At 57.6% G+C, this 14,072-nt stretch overlaps 1 protein-coding gene across 2 annotated transcripts in view; it reads left to right on the top strand.

Moving 5' to 3' along the window:
* Window positions 1-14,072, top strand: part of DOC2B (double C2 domain beta) — a 32,518-nt gene that overhangs the window by 1,949 nt on the left and 16,497 nt on the right. The window contains exons 2-6 of one of the 2 annotated variants that reach the window (XM_086686370.1): window positions 6,766-6,845; window positions 7,431-7,457; window positions 8,935-9,009; window positions 11,265-11,374; window positions 11,555-11,681. In XM_086686370.1, coding sequence (XP_086542496.1) covers window positions 6,766-6,845; window positions 7,431-7,457; window positions 8,935-9,009; window positions 11,265-11,374; window positions 11,555-11,681 — 419 coding nt within the window. The remainder of the gene's footprint in view (window positions 1-6,765; window positions 6,846-7,430; window positions 7,458-8,934; window positions 9,010-11,264; window positions 11,375-11,554; window positions 11,682-14,072) is intronic. The other variant, XM_086686371.1, reaches the window with a different exon arrangement.

The following is a 14,072-nucleotide window of genomic DNA, read 5'->3' as shown; positions in this document are numbered from 1 at the left end:
TGACAGCTTGGGGAAATTGGGTCGTGGGAGTTGATTGTCCTCAGGGCTGTGCCCTGGATCTTCCCCACCCTCAGCTCCTGGCACCCTGGGCAAATCACAACCCCTTACTTGCCATGCATCTGGGAAGGACCTAACTGGGACCCAAGTCACCCCTTTGGATGTGATGAATCCAAAGCCACCTCCAGAAGAAGGGTTAGGGAACCTGTTGCCCTTCCAACATCTTTCCTGCTGTGCCAAGGGAGTGAGCTGGCAGGGCAGGGCTTCCCCGTGAACTTCAGGGAACCCTCCTGGTGCCACCAAGGGCCCTCTGGATGACACACTGTTATGAGGTGAGAAATCTTGTCATCTCTTTGGGCTCTCCCTAAGCCCCCAGGCAAGGTGGCCCAAAAGTCCCAAACTCAGGCCAGCTGCCTCATCTCCAGTCCATCAACTCAGCAGCCTGTCACTGAGCACTGTCCCAGCAGCAGAGAGTGGGGCAAAGGGAAACAGGACAGGGTCGTGGGGCCCAGGGAGCTCACGTGTCCCAGCAGGGGACAGACTCAGTTGAGGTGGGCAATGCGAGGCCATCCTGGACACAGCCTTGCCAGCCTGAACTGTGGGCTGGCCACACCCATGACACCAGGCAGTCTGTTGAAAAGAGCTAAGGAGGAGGGCATATGGCTGAGCCACGGCCAGCTTGGGCCCCCTTGTCCCCTTCCAGCAGCAGCCCACCCCAGACTTGGATCCCATCAGTGACCGAGCAAACATCCTAGGCATGGGAACACAGAAAACTCAGCTCCTTCCTGTGGTGGGACCAGGCTGGGGGTGGAATCGCTCTTCAGCAGATACCCCAGGCCGAGGCCCCCTCTCAGCCCTACCAGCCAGATCCCTAGAATAAGCCTAAGTGATTCAAGCCAGATGGTTCATTAGGGCTTTAGCCAGGGTTATGCTATTTGCTGCCCTAATTATTGGATTATCTCTGTTCTAACAAAAAGAAATTAGGGCGGTTGCTCTGTTGTCCAAGGCTGAGAATGAAGTGCTGTGTATTTATTCAGCCTTTCCCCCTCTTCTCTTTAAAGCCCATCCTTTATTAAGGCACCTCCAGGCACAAGCACAAAATTCGCATGTTCCAAACTGATCTAATAGGGGGCGATGGTGGGGAGAAAACGCAGTGAACGTTGGAGTTAGAAGCGCCCTTCCTCCCACGGGTCCACGGTGTGGCCTGGCCAAGCTGGGCTGGGCTGCCTGCTGCCCTGGAGAAGGGCCCCGGGCCCCGCCCTCTGCATGTGCTTCTCCCCTGCTGATGCCCTCCCACCCACTCTCCACCTGGGAGACCCAGGCCCTTCTTCAAAACTATAAAGACTAGAATATCCAGGTTGTAAGTAACAGCAAACTCAAAGTGCCTTAAACAGTGAGGACAGTTGAGATCGTGGGACCCGCAGGTAGGTTTATGCAGTGTCTCATCAGCAACCTGGGAGGTGATGGTTCTGCCCCCCTTTCCACTCGGCCATGCTCTTCTCTTCGTAGGCCGACCTCCCTCCCGGTGCAAGGCGGCCGCTTCAGGTCCAGGTGTCACATGTAACAAGAAGATCCTAAATTTGACAAGGGCGAGTTTCCTTGCCCGTATCTCGGTTCGAGGGTGAGGACAGCTCTCTCAGAGTCCCCAGGAGACCTGTCCTTCTGTCTCATTGGCCAGAATTGCATCACATGCCCGTGCTCACACCTGCCCCTGCATGATTCGCCCTGGTCTGGGTCAGGAGCGATGCCCCTGGAGGCCTGGAGTGAGGATGGAGTGGAGGAATCGCTGTCCCGAAGGCCCTCAGCTGGCAGCGTTTCTGGTCCCTGCTGGCTGTGACTCCCCTTCCTTTGTGCCCAGTCATGTCCTGCTCACGCCATATTTCTATGGATTCAACGTTACAAGACCAACTGTACGGCCGGCACTGTGCTGAGATTCACGAATGCCCGAGACACAATCTCTGACATGAGGGATTTCACGGAAACCGAGATGCACAAGTAGCCCAGCAGTGACAACAGGGAGGCAGGAACCCGAAGGATAAGCGCTAGCATGCACAGAGTTTACCCACAGAGAAGGCTCTGCTCTGAGGCTGGGAGAAGGGAAGAAGCAGGCTGGCACAGTGGAAGGAGAAAAGAGAGGTGCTCCTGGCAGAGGGAGTGCCGTGTGCACAGGTAGAGAGGCGTAGGAAACACAGCCCGGCACAGGTGCCCGTCAAGTGGCTCAGGACAAGGTGGTCATATCACAGAGGGCCTTCAGTGCTACACCAAGGAGGTTAAACTGAGTCCAGGAGGCAGTGGTGAACCTTTGAATAATTTAAAGCAGGAGAATGATTAGACTTACAAAGGTCCTAAAGTTCTAATCCTCTGCCCCAGAGCTGCTGGGAAACAGAGGCTATGACTCGTTCTTCTTTGTACCTTCCTGAAGTTCTTGGCTCAGTGCCTCAGTTTTCCCAACTAGGAAATGCTTTCAACTCAGGCTTGACCATTTTTCTGTGGTTCTTGCAATAGTTTTTTTTTTTTTTTTTAATTTATTTATTTTTGAGAGACAGAGTGGAAGCAGGAAAGGGGCAGAGAGAGAGAGAGGAGACAGATCCAAAGTAGGCTCCAGGCTCTGAGCTGTCAGCACAGAGTCTGACATGGGGCTCTAACCCACAAACCATGAAATCATGACCTGAACCAAAGTCAGACGCTCAACCGACTGAGCCACCCAGGCGCCCCTTGCCATAGTTTTTTAAAACTATTTGAGAGGCTGACATTTTTCTTCAAAAAGAAAAAAAAAAAAGAAAAGAGAACAACCAGGGCAGATTTCCTATCCCCAAGAGTGTACGGGTGAGGAAAGTCCAGGTGCAAACCAAGGTCAAAATGATGCTGTCAGTCTCCATCAGCAGAGCAAAGGGATGTTTGGCCTTAGAGGAACTGACAGGGGCTTGAGCCTGATTTTCTCTGAATTAGCCCCATTAAAGCTCTATAATTATCGACAGGCAGGTGACAACTCTCAAGGGCCCATTAGTGACCAACCCTCATTATTTTTCCAAGGATGTAAACTTTAGCCAGGACACGTGATTTGAGTGGGTGGAGGGCAGGACCCAGCGGATCACACAGACGAGCACCTTCACCTGCCCTTAGGGCCCTCCTCACCTGCACTGTGAGCCATCTCCGGGACGGCAGCCCAGCCCTCCCTCATCCCGGAGAGCAACTTGGCTTTTCTCTCCCTGTTTCTCTGTTGCGTCCTCCTAAGGTTTCAGCCACGCAAAGTGGCAGACAGAAAAATTGGGGGAAACCACTAGGCTTTAAATTTTTTTTTTAACGTTTATTTTATTTTTGAGACAGAGAGAGACAGAGCATGAACGGGGGAGGGTCAGAGAGAGAAGGAGACACAGAATCTGAAACAGGCTCCAGGCTGTCAGCACAGAGCCCGACACGGGGCTCGAACCCACGGACCGCGAGATCATGACCTGAGCCGAGGTCGGACACTTAACCGACTGAGCCACCCAGGCACCCCACCACTAGGCTTTAAGAAAGGAACTATCAGGATGGAAGTGAAGAGGCCTGGATTCTGCTTCCAATTCTGCTGTGCAACCCTGACCAGGTCACCTCCCCTCTCTGAGCCTCATTCCCCTGAATGGGAAATGAAGACTTTGGACGATAAGATCCCTGCCCAAGAGATCTCCACCACCAGCAAGTTTCTACCAATGGTGACCACGCTTCTATTTACAAACTATTCTTTTTTTAAAAAAAACATTTATTTATTTATTGTGAGAGAGAGAGAAAAAGAGTGCATGTGAGCAGGGGAGCGGCAGAGAGAGAGGGAGAGAGAACCCAAGCAGGCTTGACTCGGGGCTCAATCCCACAAACCCTGAGACCACGACCTGAGCCGAAATCAAGAGTCAGACGTTTAACCGACTGAGCCACCCAGGCGCTCCTAAAAACTATTATTTCTTTCAAAGCTTCCGTTGGAGTTCAAAAAAAGTCATCAATCCTGCAGCCGTGGGGGAGGGGGGACCGCACTGGGTGCGCTGTTCCTTCCTGGGAATTGATAACAGGTGCTGGCTTCCCCGAGCAGCGTCAGCTGTCCCTCAACAGGGATGTGTGGCTGGAGAGCCGGTGAAAGGGGCTCTTCTCTTCTGGACCTAAGTTCCCCAGTGGGGAGCAGGTAGCCCTGCCGTCTGGCTGGCTGTCCTTCTCTGAGAGTGGGCAACGGGCAGAGATCGTGGGGTGTGCATTTTTAACACGTGGGCATCACACCCAATCCCCGCTCCCTTGAACAGCTGGAGAGCAAGTTGGTTGGAACGGACCGGCCATGTGGATTGAACATCTGCTCCCTGCCGGTGTCACTGGCATGGCTGAGGCAATGGTCCCTCCTCTCTGGAAGCTCATGTCTGGCGGGAGACTGGACCTGGGGAGGCCTGAACCGAACAGCAGACTGATTTCCTGTCACGTAGAGCCAACAGCGTTGGAGAATATTCTACAGGCAGGGACCTGGAGAGTCCGGGGCCCGTGGCTCTGTGCGCTGTTACAGGCGTGGTGATACGAACCTCGCTCACAGCACCCCCACCCGCCCAGCTGCACAGATGGGAGCCAGGATCCAGGCCGCAGCCAGATACAGATAGCGCTGAAGCACACGGACTCTACTGACGAAAGCGCCTTAGGCGCCACTCGAGCCCTGTTGACTCATAGTTTGGACACAATTCTAGTAAAGATTCTCCCCTGGTTTCGTGGAACAGACAAGGGACGATTGAAAAGGAGGGAGAGCTGTGTGTGCCTACCAGAGGCAAGTATTCTAAGAGGAGTTTTAGGCTGATGGCCAAGGAGGAGGCAGAAAAACGAAGAAAACAGTATCTGTGACCATTTGTATATCCTGTCCACAAAGGCCGGGAGGGGAGTGATCCAGTTTGGAACGAGTTCATTCCAGAAGGTGTCTCGGAGGGGCAAGTACAGTTATCTAGAAAAATCGCCAAAATAGATCTGCTCTTTCTATAATTACATACTGAGCATTTCCGGTCCCCCAGGGGCTGCGTTAAGGCACAATGCTGTGAGGTGGGCTCTGTGGTGTCTCCATTTTGCACATGAGGAAACTGAGGCACAGAGAGGCAAGAAAAGCTATCTAAAGTCACACCGCAAAGAAGCACAGTACAGCCAGGACTTGAACCCGAGGTCCGGGGTCAGAGGGCGGGTCTCCTACCCCACGTGCGCCCCTCCCAGGCAAGGACAGAGACTGGGCTGGCTGCCTTGCCCTGTGTTAGGAGCTAGGGGGCAAGACAAATGCGACTCAGTGCCATCACCTCAAAATGAAGGGCAGCTGCACACGCATGGCCCTTAAGTTGCCCGTTTCTCTGCCAAGCCAAACTTAGCCATGCCCTGGCCCCTGCACGAGCCCAGGGGTCTGCAGGCATACGGTCCCTGTGGATCTACTCCACTCTGCCACCATAGTGCAAAAGCAGCCGTGGACAAGATGTGAAGAGATGAGCCTGGCTGGACTAGGCCACTGGGCCATAGTTCAGTCTAGAACCGTGTTGGGTGCCGCTGGCCGGAAGAACAGAGCCGCGCCCTCCCCCTAGCCTCACTCCACCCACTCAGCCCCCCAGCCCCCGGTCGGCCTGTGGTTGGAATGCCCTTTCTCCCAGTGCCACTGTGTACTGGCCAACCTCTAATCATCTTATATGGCTCAGGTGAAGCATCACCTCCTCCAGGGAGCCTTCCCTGGTGGCCCCAGTTCACATCCTTAGACCCCTATTGCTCCTCGCTCACCAGACTCTGTTAGGGTAGATTCTTTCCATCTGTTTCTCCTATTAAGCTCCGCTTTCCTTGGGGCAGTAGCACCGCCTTATTGATATCCTCATCCCTAGAAACCAGCTTATCGTAATACTGTTTGGTAAAGAATGAATGAATGAATAGCGTGCCAGTTGACCGGCCAGTGTCTGGGTTTCCAAAGACATCCTGTGAATTTGCATCTTACTGTCCAGAGACTCACCCCTGGAGGCCTGCTGCTCACCCACAACCCCCGCTTTCGTGCCAGGAGCCACGTCAACACGGGAGAACACAGCTGCTGTGTGTGACTGTCCCCCAGGGTTGCAGCTGCACCCAATTATTGCCAAATGCTCTGCCCAGCCCTAGAGAGTTGCCTGCTGCCTTTAAAAGGCTTGCAGCTCAGCAGCGTGGGGACCTAGGTGGCTCCTTGCTGCCTGCGCGGGGCCCCCCAGCGGACCAGAGAGACGGGGGAGCCGCGGCCCCAGGTGTTGCTGGGGAGTGGGGGGGTCAGCCAGGCAGCCTGGCCGGGACCCACAGCCTCTCAAAGCCGTGTCTCCTCTGACTTCTCCCACCGTCCTCGTGACCCTTCACGGGTGAGAGAAACTGACGCACAGAGCCAAGTCTGGCAGTTGCACGAGGACGGCGGGAGGACAGGAACCTTTAGCTGAGTGCCCTGTACCCCAGGCACACTGGGCCCAACGCCGGACCAGCCCCAGGCCCAGCACCACAGCACGGGGGTCTGGGCTGTGGGGCCTGCCACCTGGGTTTGACTCCTGGGCCGCTACTCATGGTGACCGGGGCTGACGTAGCCTCACTGAACCTCGGCTCCTCGGTCGTCTGGAATGTGAGGAGGACATTGCTCGCTTCCTAGGGCTGGTGGGGCTAAGAGGCTGGGTGGAGAGATTGGGTGCAGTAGGTTCTTGGTCAATGGCAGTCACTGTGGGCACCTGGTCCCACCGCACAGGGGTGGATGATGCTCTGCCACTGTGTGGCCAGTGCGTGACCCGAGCCCCCTGTCCGCAGCTGCCCTGGGCACGCTGGACTTCAGCCTGCTCTACGACCAGGAGAACAACGCCCTGCACTGCACCATCAGCAAGGCCAAGGTAGGCCCCCGCCGGCTCCCACGGTCCCCGGGGTCTGGGGCCCCGGCTGGAGTTGGTGGGAGGCGGGGGTTGAGATCCAGAGGCCCATCCTCCCCACTGTTTCCTGTCTGGGCCCTGTGGCACCTGCATCGTGGGTGCAGGGCAGGGAGGGAATTCTGGCCTAAATCCTCTCCGCTGCCCCAGAAGGCCTTGCCGGGCCAGGCACTCAGGGAAGGAGAAGAACAAGGAAGCAGAAAGCGAATGAGAGAAGGAAGGCACAGGTTGGGGGCGGGGCTGGGGAGGGGCTGTGGAGGGAAGGGAGGGGAAGCGGAGAGATGACAGGTATGTCCTGCTAGACCCAGAGGGTTCCAATTGGTTGCCTGTGACCCCTGAAGTTCCCAACACCTGGGCACCCCGACGAGTGGGTGGGCACCCACGCCCTGCTCCAGGCAGGGGATTCATCTCCCGTGGGCTCAGCGCCCAGCCTTGCTCTCTGGTCTCTGGGTTGGGGCTGGGGGCGTCTCCCGCCTCCGGCTGGCAGGCATCAGCTCTCTTCTTAGCCATGCTGTTCCCTCCACCCCCCGCATCGATTCCTCTGGGAGGAAGGTGCCAAAGTTGATGTTCTCCCGCAAGGTAAGGGTGGTAGTACAGCCTAGTGGGACTCCCAGTAGAGCCGTGGAGGGGCCTGGGCCCAGACCCCTCCCTCAGTCCCAGTCCGGGAGCTCCTCTGCCCTTTAGCACCTTCACCCATGGCTCTGCCCACCCTGAGGGACAGGCTGCCTGTCTCCGCCGTCACCTGGCCTGAGCCAGCACGCTTGGACTGCCATGCAGGGGGAGTAGTGTCCATTTTGGGCCCGGGGCCCTGATTGGACACCTAGAAGCCCGCATGTGCCATCCTGGCCCTGACCCCCCTCGGGAGCTGCCCGGGCTGAGATGCAGGGGCTCCAGACCTGCCCTTAGGAAAGGAGCTGAGAACCTGGTGATCCGCAGCCACACCAACGTGGGGTGCCAGCCGCAGGGCCCGGGCAGGTCCCTTTCCCTCTCCTTCCACCCAGCTTTGTAGAGGTGGTCCGGGCTTGGGAACTGGGAGCAGGCACCTGCTGTCAGGCCACTCTGGTCAGAGCCACCCAGTCTCTTCTCCCTTCCAGACACCAGCCCCTCCTGTGCCGTGTGCCCTGCCTTCCCTACCAGGGGGGAGAAGGGAGATTGGAAGCCCTGACCTCCAATCTCAGCCCCCCTCCTCCCCAGCTCTCCAAGCCAAACCGGGGGGGTGGGGGTGAGAGCCTCCATCCTCCTTGGAGGTGGGCCTGGTCGTGAACGGCCGTTCATCTGTGATGCCACGGGGTTGTGAGCTCAGCCCCACACAGGCCACGGCTGCCTCCCTTCATGCCCAGGTGCCACCGTGGAAGAAAGAAAATACAATTTCCAGAAACCAGAGCAGGCATGAGGTCTGCTAAGACCCTGTCTGCTTATGGTTCCATTGGTTCCCTGGCTGTGCACACTTGACTGAAGTCTCAAAGCGAGCGAGGGATGCCATCTTGTGGAAGGACCCTCCAGGGCCAGCCAGGACGTGTGGCCTCCTTGGATTCAGGCGGGCAGGGAGCGGTGGCAAATCTGGAGCAAAACTGAACCTGGTCTCCAGGACCCAGAACATTTTCCCGTGGGAAAGAGGGAAGCCTATAGATGAGCGGATAGAGGGTCACGTGGGCAGAGGGTCAGTGAGGGAAGCCGTGGGTTCGGGGAGCGGGGGAAGAGGCATCCGGAAGAAGGAAGGGCCTCACCAAAGCAGGATAATGAGGCCCTCATTCAGAGAAGGGTGAGTCACCTGGCCTCCATGATCTGGAGGAGAGAAAAGCTGGTCTGACAAAGACCGACCGTGACGCCTGCCCTGGGCCGGGACGTGTAGGGGGAGGGGCGATTGCTCTGGCGCTGAGCCATCCTCCCAGTTCTGAGGGCGTGGGTTCAGGGGTCTCTGCAAAGAGGGTGGTGAGGGGACCCAGCCAGGAGGCCTGGGCACGAGGGATGCCTGCCAACCCCGTGCCCGGAGGCCCTGGCTGCTCTGTGTCTCCAGCTCCCTCTTCACACCTTTGGCTGTCCCCCCTCCACTCAGGGCCTGAAGCCGATGGACCACAACGGGCTGGCGGACCCCTACGTCAAGCTGCATCTGCTGCCAGGAGCCAGTAAGGTGAGGGAGTCCACCCCAAGGCTGCCAGCCGGCTCCCCCTGCTGCGACAGGGGCCCACGCTGGGCTTGGAGCACCCAGTGAGGTGTAGAGCTCCCCTGCCCCCTCACAGCCCAAGCAAGTTGATGGGACCTCAGTCACTTCCCTCCACCCAGAGCCCCCAGTCAGCCCCACAGCCTCATGGTGCACCTAGGAAAAGGGAACTCTTTCTGGAAAAGACTTGCTATTAAGCCCAAAGCTCAAGGTGACCCTCCACACTGGATAGAAGGTCTAGACTTTCTTACGTCTTACAGTTCAGTGTCTTGTTTTTAATTTCACCGGAGAGAGGGTTAGATCATCTTTTCAGAGTTGGGTGTGGGACCCACAGACTTTTCAGGGGCAGGCTGTGTGGACCCCATTGCTGGGGGGGGAGACTGACAGGAGACCAGCTCTGCTTCCAAGAGGACACCAGCAGAAGGCTGGGGCACACGGGGCACCGGAGCACGAGCAGCAGAGCCCGAGGGCTGGTGGTCTTGTCCTGGCCTTTGCTCTAAGAAACCAAGAGTTTGGAAAGGACTTCCTGGCCTTCAAGTGGCCTGCTAGGAAGAGACTGTGATGGAAATGCCCTCCTGGGGAGAGGGCTGCCCTTGCCCCTGACTCTTCCCAGGCCAACTAAGCAGGGAGGAGACTGAAGAGCCATGGGCTGCTAGGGCCCAGGTTGGGTCTGAGGCCCAAACCCCCTATGCCAGCGTGTAAGGGCTGAGGCTCCCCACCAGTCCAGGAGGGCCATCTGGCAGAGGCGATTAGTCCCGCTTCAGGAAAGCAGGGCTGCAGGGGAAACAGCAGTGGCCAACCACCTGTACCTGGAGGCACTGGGCCACCACTCCAGGCTTCAGTGTCCTCCTGTTACAGGTAGGGCCTTGTGACCAGGGGAATGTCCCCAACTCCGAAGCACGATAGCTGTGAGTCCCTAGACTCACAGGAGCTAGAGTCAGCAGTACCAGGAGGCTGAGTCGTAAGGACCTTCCCACACACACAGGAGCTCCCGCATAGGGCAGCGTTTTATAAAAAGCCGTCGCCTGATCAAGAAGGCTCCTGAAAACCATGCTGAGAAAGAGGCACTATTATGCCCTATTTTGCAGTGGGAACTTGACGCTCCCAGGGGGCGAGTAACCTGCTGGGCTCCACAGAGCTTGGGCAAGGACAGCTGGGATTGGAGCCCGGGCCCGCCTGACCTCCTAGCCTGGCTGCGATGGCCAACCTCAGGGGGAGCCCGTCGTGGGGCTGAGTCCCAGGTGGGCAGGACAGATGAGGAGTATAAAAGAACCAACAGCTATGGGAAGCAGAGGGAGGAGTGGAGGTGATGGGGCAGCCCGGACCCGCCACCCCACGGGCATTTTCTAGGAGATGGTGTTCCAGGTACAGGGAAGGGCCTGACTGAGGCAAGGAGGTGGGTGGGAGAGAAGCCGGCCCCGTCGCCAGGCTTCTCGGCAGCCCAGTACTAGCACCTCCTGCAGAAACACAAGCTGGGGGCCTGGACGCCGGGAGCCCCCGTTCTAGTTTCCTAGGGCTGCCCTAGCCAGTTGCCGCCGACTTCCTCGCTTGCAGCACGCATTTCTTCTCTCCCAGTGCCGCAGCTCCCATGGGGGTGACACCCAGCGTGGCAGGGCTGCAGGAGAGGCCATTTCCACCCTTTTCCAGCAGCGAGAGGCCGCCCGCCCGTTATTCCTCCCTCCACCTCCCACGCCAGCGTCCGCCTGTGACTTCTTTCCTCTTTGAGTGTTGCTCCCACGTTCTCCCCCTGCCTCCCCCTGCCTCCCCCTGCCTCCCCCTGCCTCCCCCTGCCTCCCCCTGCCTCCCCCTGCCTCCCCCTGCCTCCCCCTGCCTCCCCCTGCCTCCCCCTGCCTCCTTCAAGGGCCCTATAATCACATTGCATTGAGCCTGCCCGGCTCACCTGGAAAATCTCCATGTTTTATTTTTTATTTCTAAAGCTTATTTTTTGAGAGAGAGCTTGCATGTGCACATGCACACATGAGAAGGGGAGGGGCAGAGAGAGAAGGAGGGAGAATCCCAAGCAGGCTCCGCGATATCCTCTCAGCGGGGCTTGACCCCACAAACCATGAGGTCATGACCTCCCTCCACTGAGCCACCCAGGCGCCCCGACCTCCATGTTTTAGCCAGCCAATTTAACAACCTTCTTCCCCTAGGCCTACTCAGTGTTGGGGGCCCAGCAGGCCTGGACTCCCTGACACTCACAGCCTCGTTTCTGCTCTCACCAGGCAAATAAACTTCGAACAAAAACTCTCCGAAACACTCTGAACCCCACATGGAATGAGACCCTCACTTACTACGGGATCACAGACGAAGACATGATCCGGAAGACCCTGCGGTGGGTGAGGGCCCCAGGCCCCTTCCTCACCCACGCCCCGCCCCAGCCTCCCCCTCGGGCTGGCCCTGCTGCCCACGTCCCCAACCACCCTGCACATCCCTACGACTTTGAAAGCAAACAGAGAGCACCGCCCACCCGGCCCCCACCTCGTATCTGAAGAGCTGGCTTCTTGTCCTCCAGGATCTCCGTGTGTGACGAGGACAAATTCCGCCACAATGAGTTCATCGGGGAGACGCGCGTGCCCCTGAAGAAGCTGAAGCCCAATCACACCAAGACGTTCAGCATCTGCCTGGAGAAGCAGCTGCCGGTGAGTGGGGGATGGGGCTCCACAGGCTACCTGGGCTCCCCCCCTGCTTGGCAGCTCAGGGCCAGTGGCATTTATTGAGCACCTACTATATGCCTGACCTGGTTTTAGGTGCTGGGGAAGCAGACAAAAATCCCAGCCTTCGTGGAGCTTGGGCAGGAGACGGATTCAAAATAAGGGGAGTTACCCAAATAGAGCCTAGGTTAGACAGTGCTCAGGGTCACGAAGGAAAGCCCGAGTGGCCAGTGGTTTAGATGGAGGTTTGGGGAATATTCCTGGCAGAGGGAATAGCTGGGTCTGTTAGAGGCACAAGCAAGAGGCTCACTGTGTGGATCAGGGAGAACGATGGGACTGGGTCCTAGGAGGGGAGATCAGAGGTTGGTGGGGGAGGGAGCGGGGAGGGACTCTTCACCGTGAGCGAGATGGGCCATGGTGGGGGGCAGGGGGATGCCACGCAGAGGCTAAGGCCTCTGACTGTCTTAACAGGCTCCCTGGGCGCAGGCTTGGAGGGAGAGGAGACTGAGGGTGGGGAGAGCCGTGGGGGGATAAGTATGACCCAGCGGCGGGGCGGGTGGGGTGCACAGCGGAGGAGGAGTGGGTGTGCTGGTAGATCAAGCATCCCCGACATGGTGGGGGGGGGGTCGAGCGCCTGGAAAGATCCGAGGCCACTGTGATGTGGAGGGCCATGGGAAGAGCCACTGGGGATGCTCCAGGAGCACGACAGGCGTGAGGTGCATGTGAGACACCTAGAGGAGCCGAAAATTAATCCTTTCCTAGAAATGGTCAAAACCAACTTTGCCCCCTGCTGTCCGCTGCAGCTGAGCCCTCCCAACCTCTGTCCATCTGTGTCTCCCTTCCCCTCACCTCCCCCCGCCCCATCCCCTTCCCAGCTCTTGGAGGCCTGGCCTTTACTCTGTTCAGAAGAGGTGGTGGGAGGCGTTGGCCAGGGGGCCCCAGGACCCTGAGACCCTCCAGCAGCCTAGTGTTGAGGGCACAACCCCCCTTTTAGGGCATTTTCCCCCCAGAGGCCTGGGCAAGGGGAAGGCTCATCCCTGGTAGGGCCCGGGCCCTGGGACAAATGCTCCGTGCAGGCTGGCCCTAGTCCAGCCCTGGAAAAAAAACAGTCAGCCCGAGGCCAAGATCCCAACTCTGACTTTTTGCATAACCTGATCAAATTTTATTCCCTTGTCATATTCTTTCCAACTCCTAGACATTTGAATGATGGATGGATATAACCTTTTTTATTTTATCACGAGTCACTAGCCAAAACCCACTTTTTCCGAATGATCTATGTCACTTCTAAAAGGCAACATCAACCCCTAGTATGGCTGTGTTCCTGAATTGTGAACCCTGGCATGACAAACCGCTGTGTGGGGATGGGAGCGCACAGGGATGTGGGTGCGTGTGCAAATGCGTGTGGGCACGTTCTCAAGTAGGTGGAGCACATGCGTGTGTTCACGCACGTGGATGCGTGACAGTACGCGCGTGCCTGTGCTTGGGGCGTGATCAGGGTGTCGCCAAGCCTCGCTTGGATTTGCTAGTCGCTCGCTGGTCCGGTCTCAGGCACGCGGTAACCAAGGAATGCGGTTTAAGATCAGTGCTCTGGCAGTAAAGACACGCTTTGATGGCACATCTTAGGTTTTTACGTGGTCTGTGAACGTTATTCGTTCTCAGTAAGTACTGAACAATACCCGATCCAATGGTCTTTCTATGAAACAACCCAGTGTATAATGAACCCCGCCCCCCCCCCCCCCAAAAAGCAGCTGAAAATCTCCTCTATATCGTTTCATGTTCACCCGTCACCCAAACTAGCACAAGCCGCTGTTTACTGAACCATCACACACAAAGCACCAGGCCCAAGTGGCAGACGGTTAAAACCCCCGTGCCTGGTCTGGGCTGTTAATAATGGCCGTCCAGCACTGTGTCGAGAAAGATGCTGAGGCCTCTTCTGAGCTTAGAGTAAATTCGGTGGCCAATTAGTCCTGTCTGCTCTGGGTGTGGGAGTTAGGGGAGGTGGCCCTTCCCTCACCTCACGGGAGTCCCATCTCCGGAGAGGTGTAGGCATGAAGCCCTGCCAATGAGGAGCCACACGGGACGTCACTTGAGTGACAGGCAGAGGACCGTCGTGGGCAAAGGGATGTGGCTGGGACTTCAGTGAGAGGAGCCTACCAGAGAGGCCCAAGGAGGGACATTGGGGCCTCTAGCTGGGTGTGTCCAGGTGGATGGAGGGTCGGGAGAAGAAGTTCTGGAAGAGCAGGAGCCAGACGGTGGGAACCGTGCTCTCAGGAGGGTGGGGAGTGGAAACCCTCAGGCTAGTTGGGGTGGGGGGGGCAGATGGGGAGACCTACAGTTGAGGTCTGATCCCCGAGGCACCCCCGGGCAGGGGCCAGGGCA

This window comes from Puma concolor, chromosome E1 (genome assembly GCF_028749965.1).
Source record: "Puma concolor isolate L17-30 chromosome E1, mPumCon1.1.hap2, whole genome shotgun sequence".
NCBI lineage: Eukaryota > Metazoa > Chordata > Mammalia > Carnivora > Felidae > Puma > Puma concolor.
Note: the sequence above shows the minus strand (reverse complement) of the source record. Positions and strands in the feature narration are given on the sequence as shown.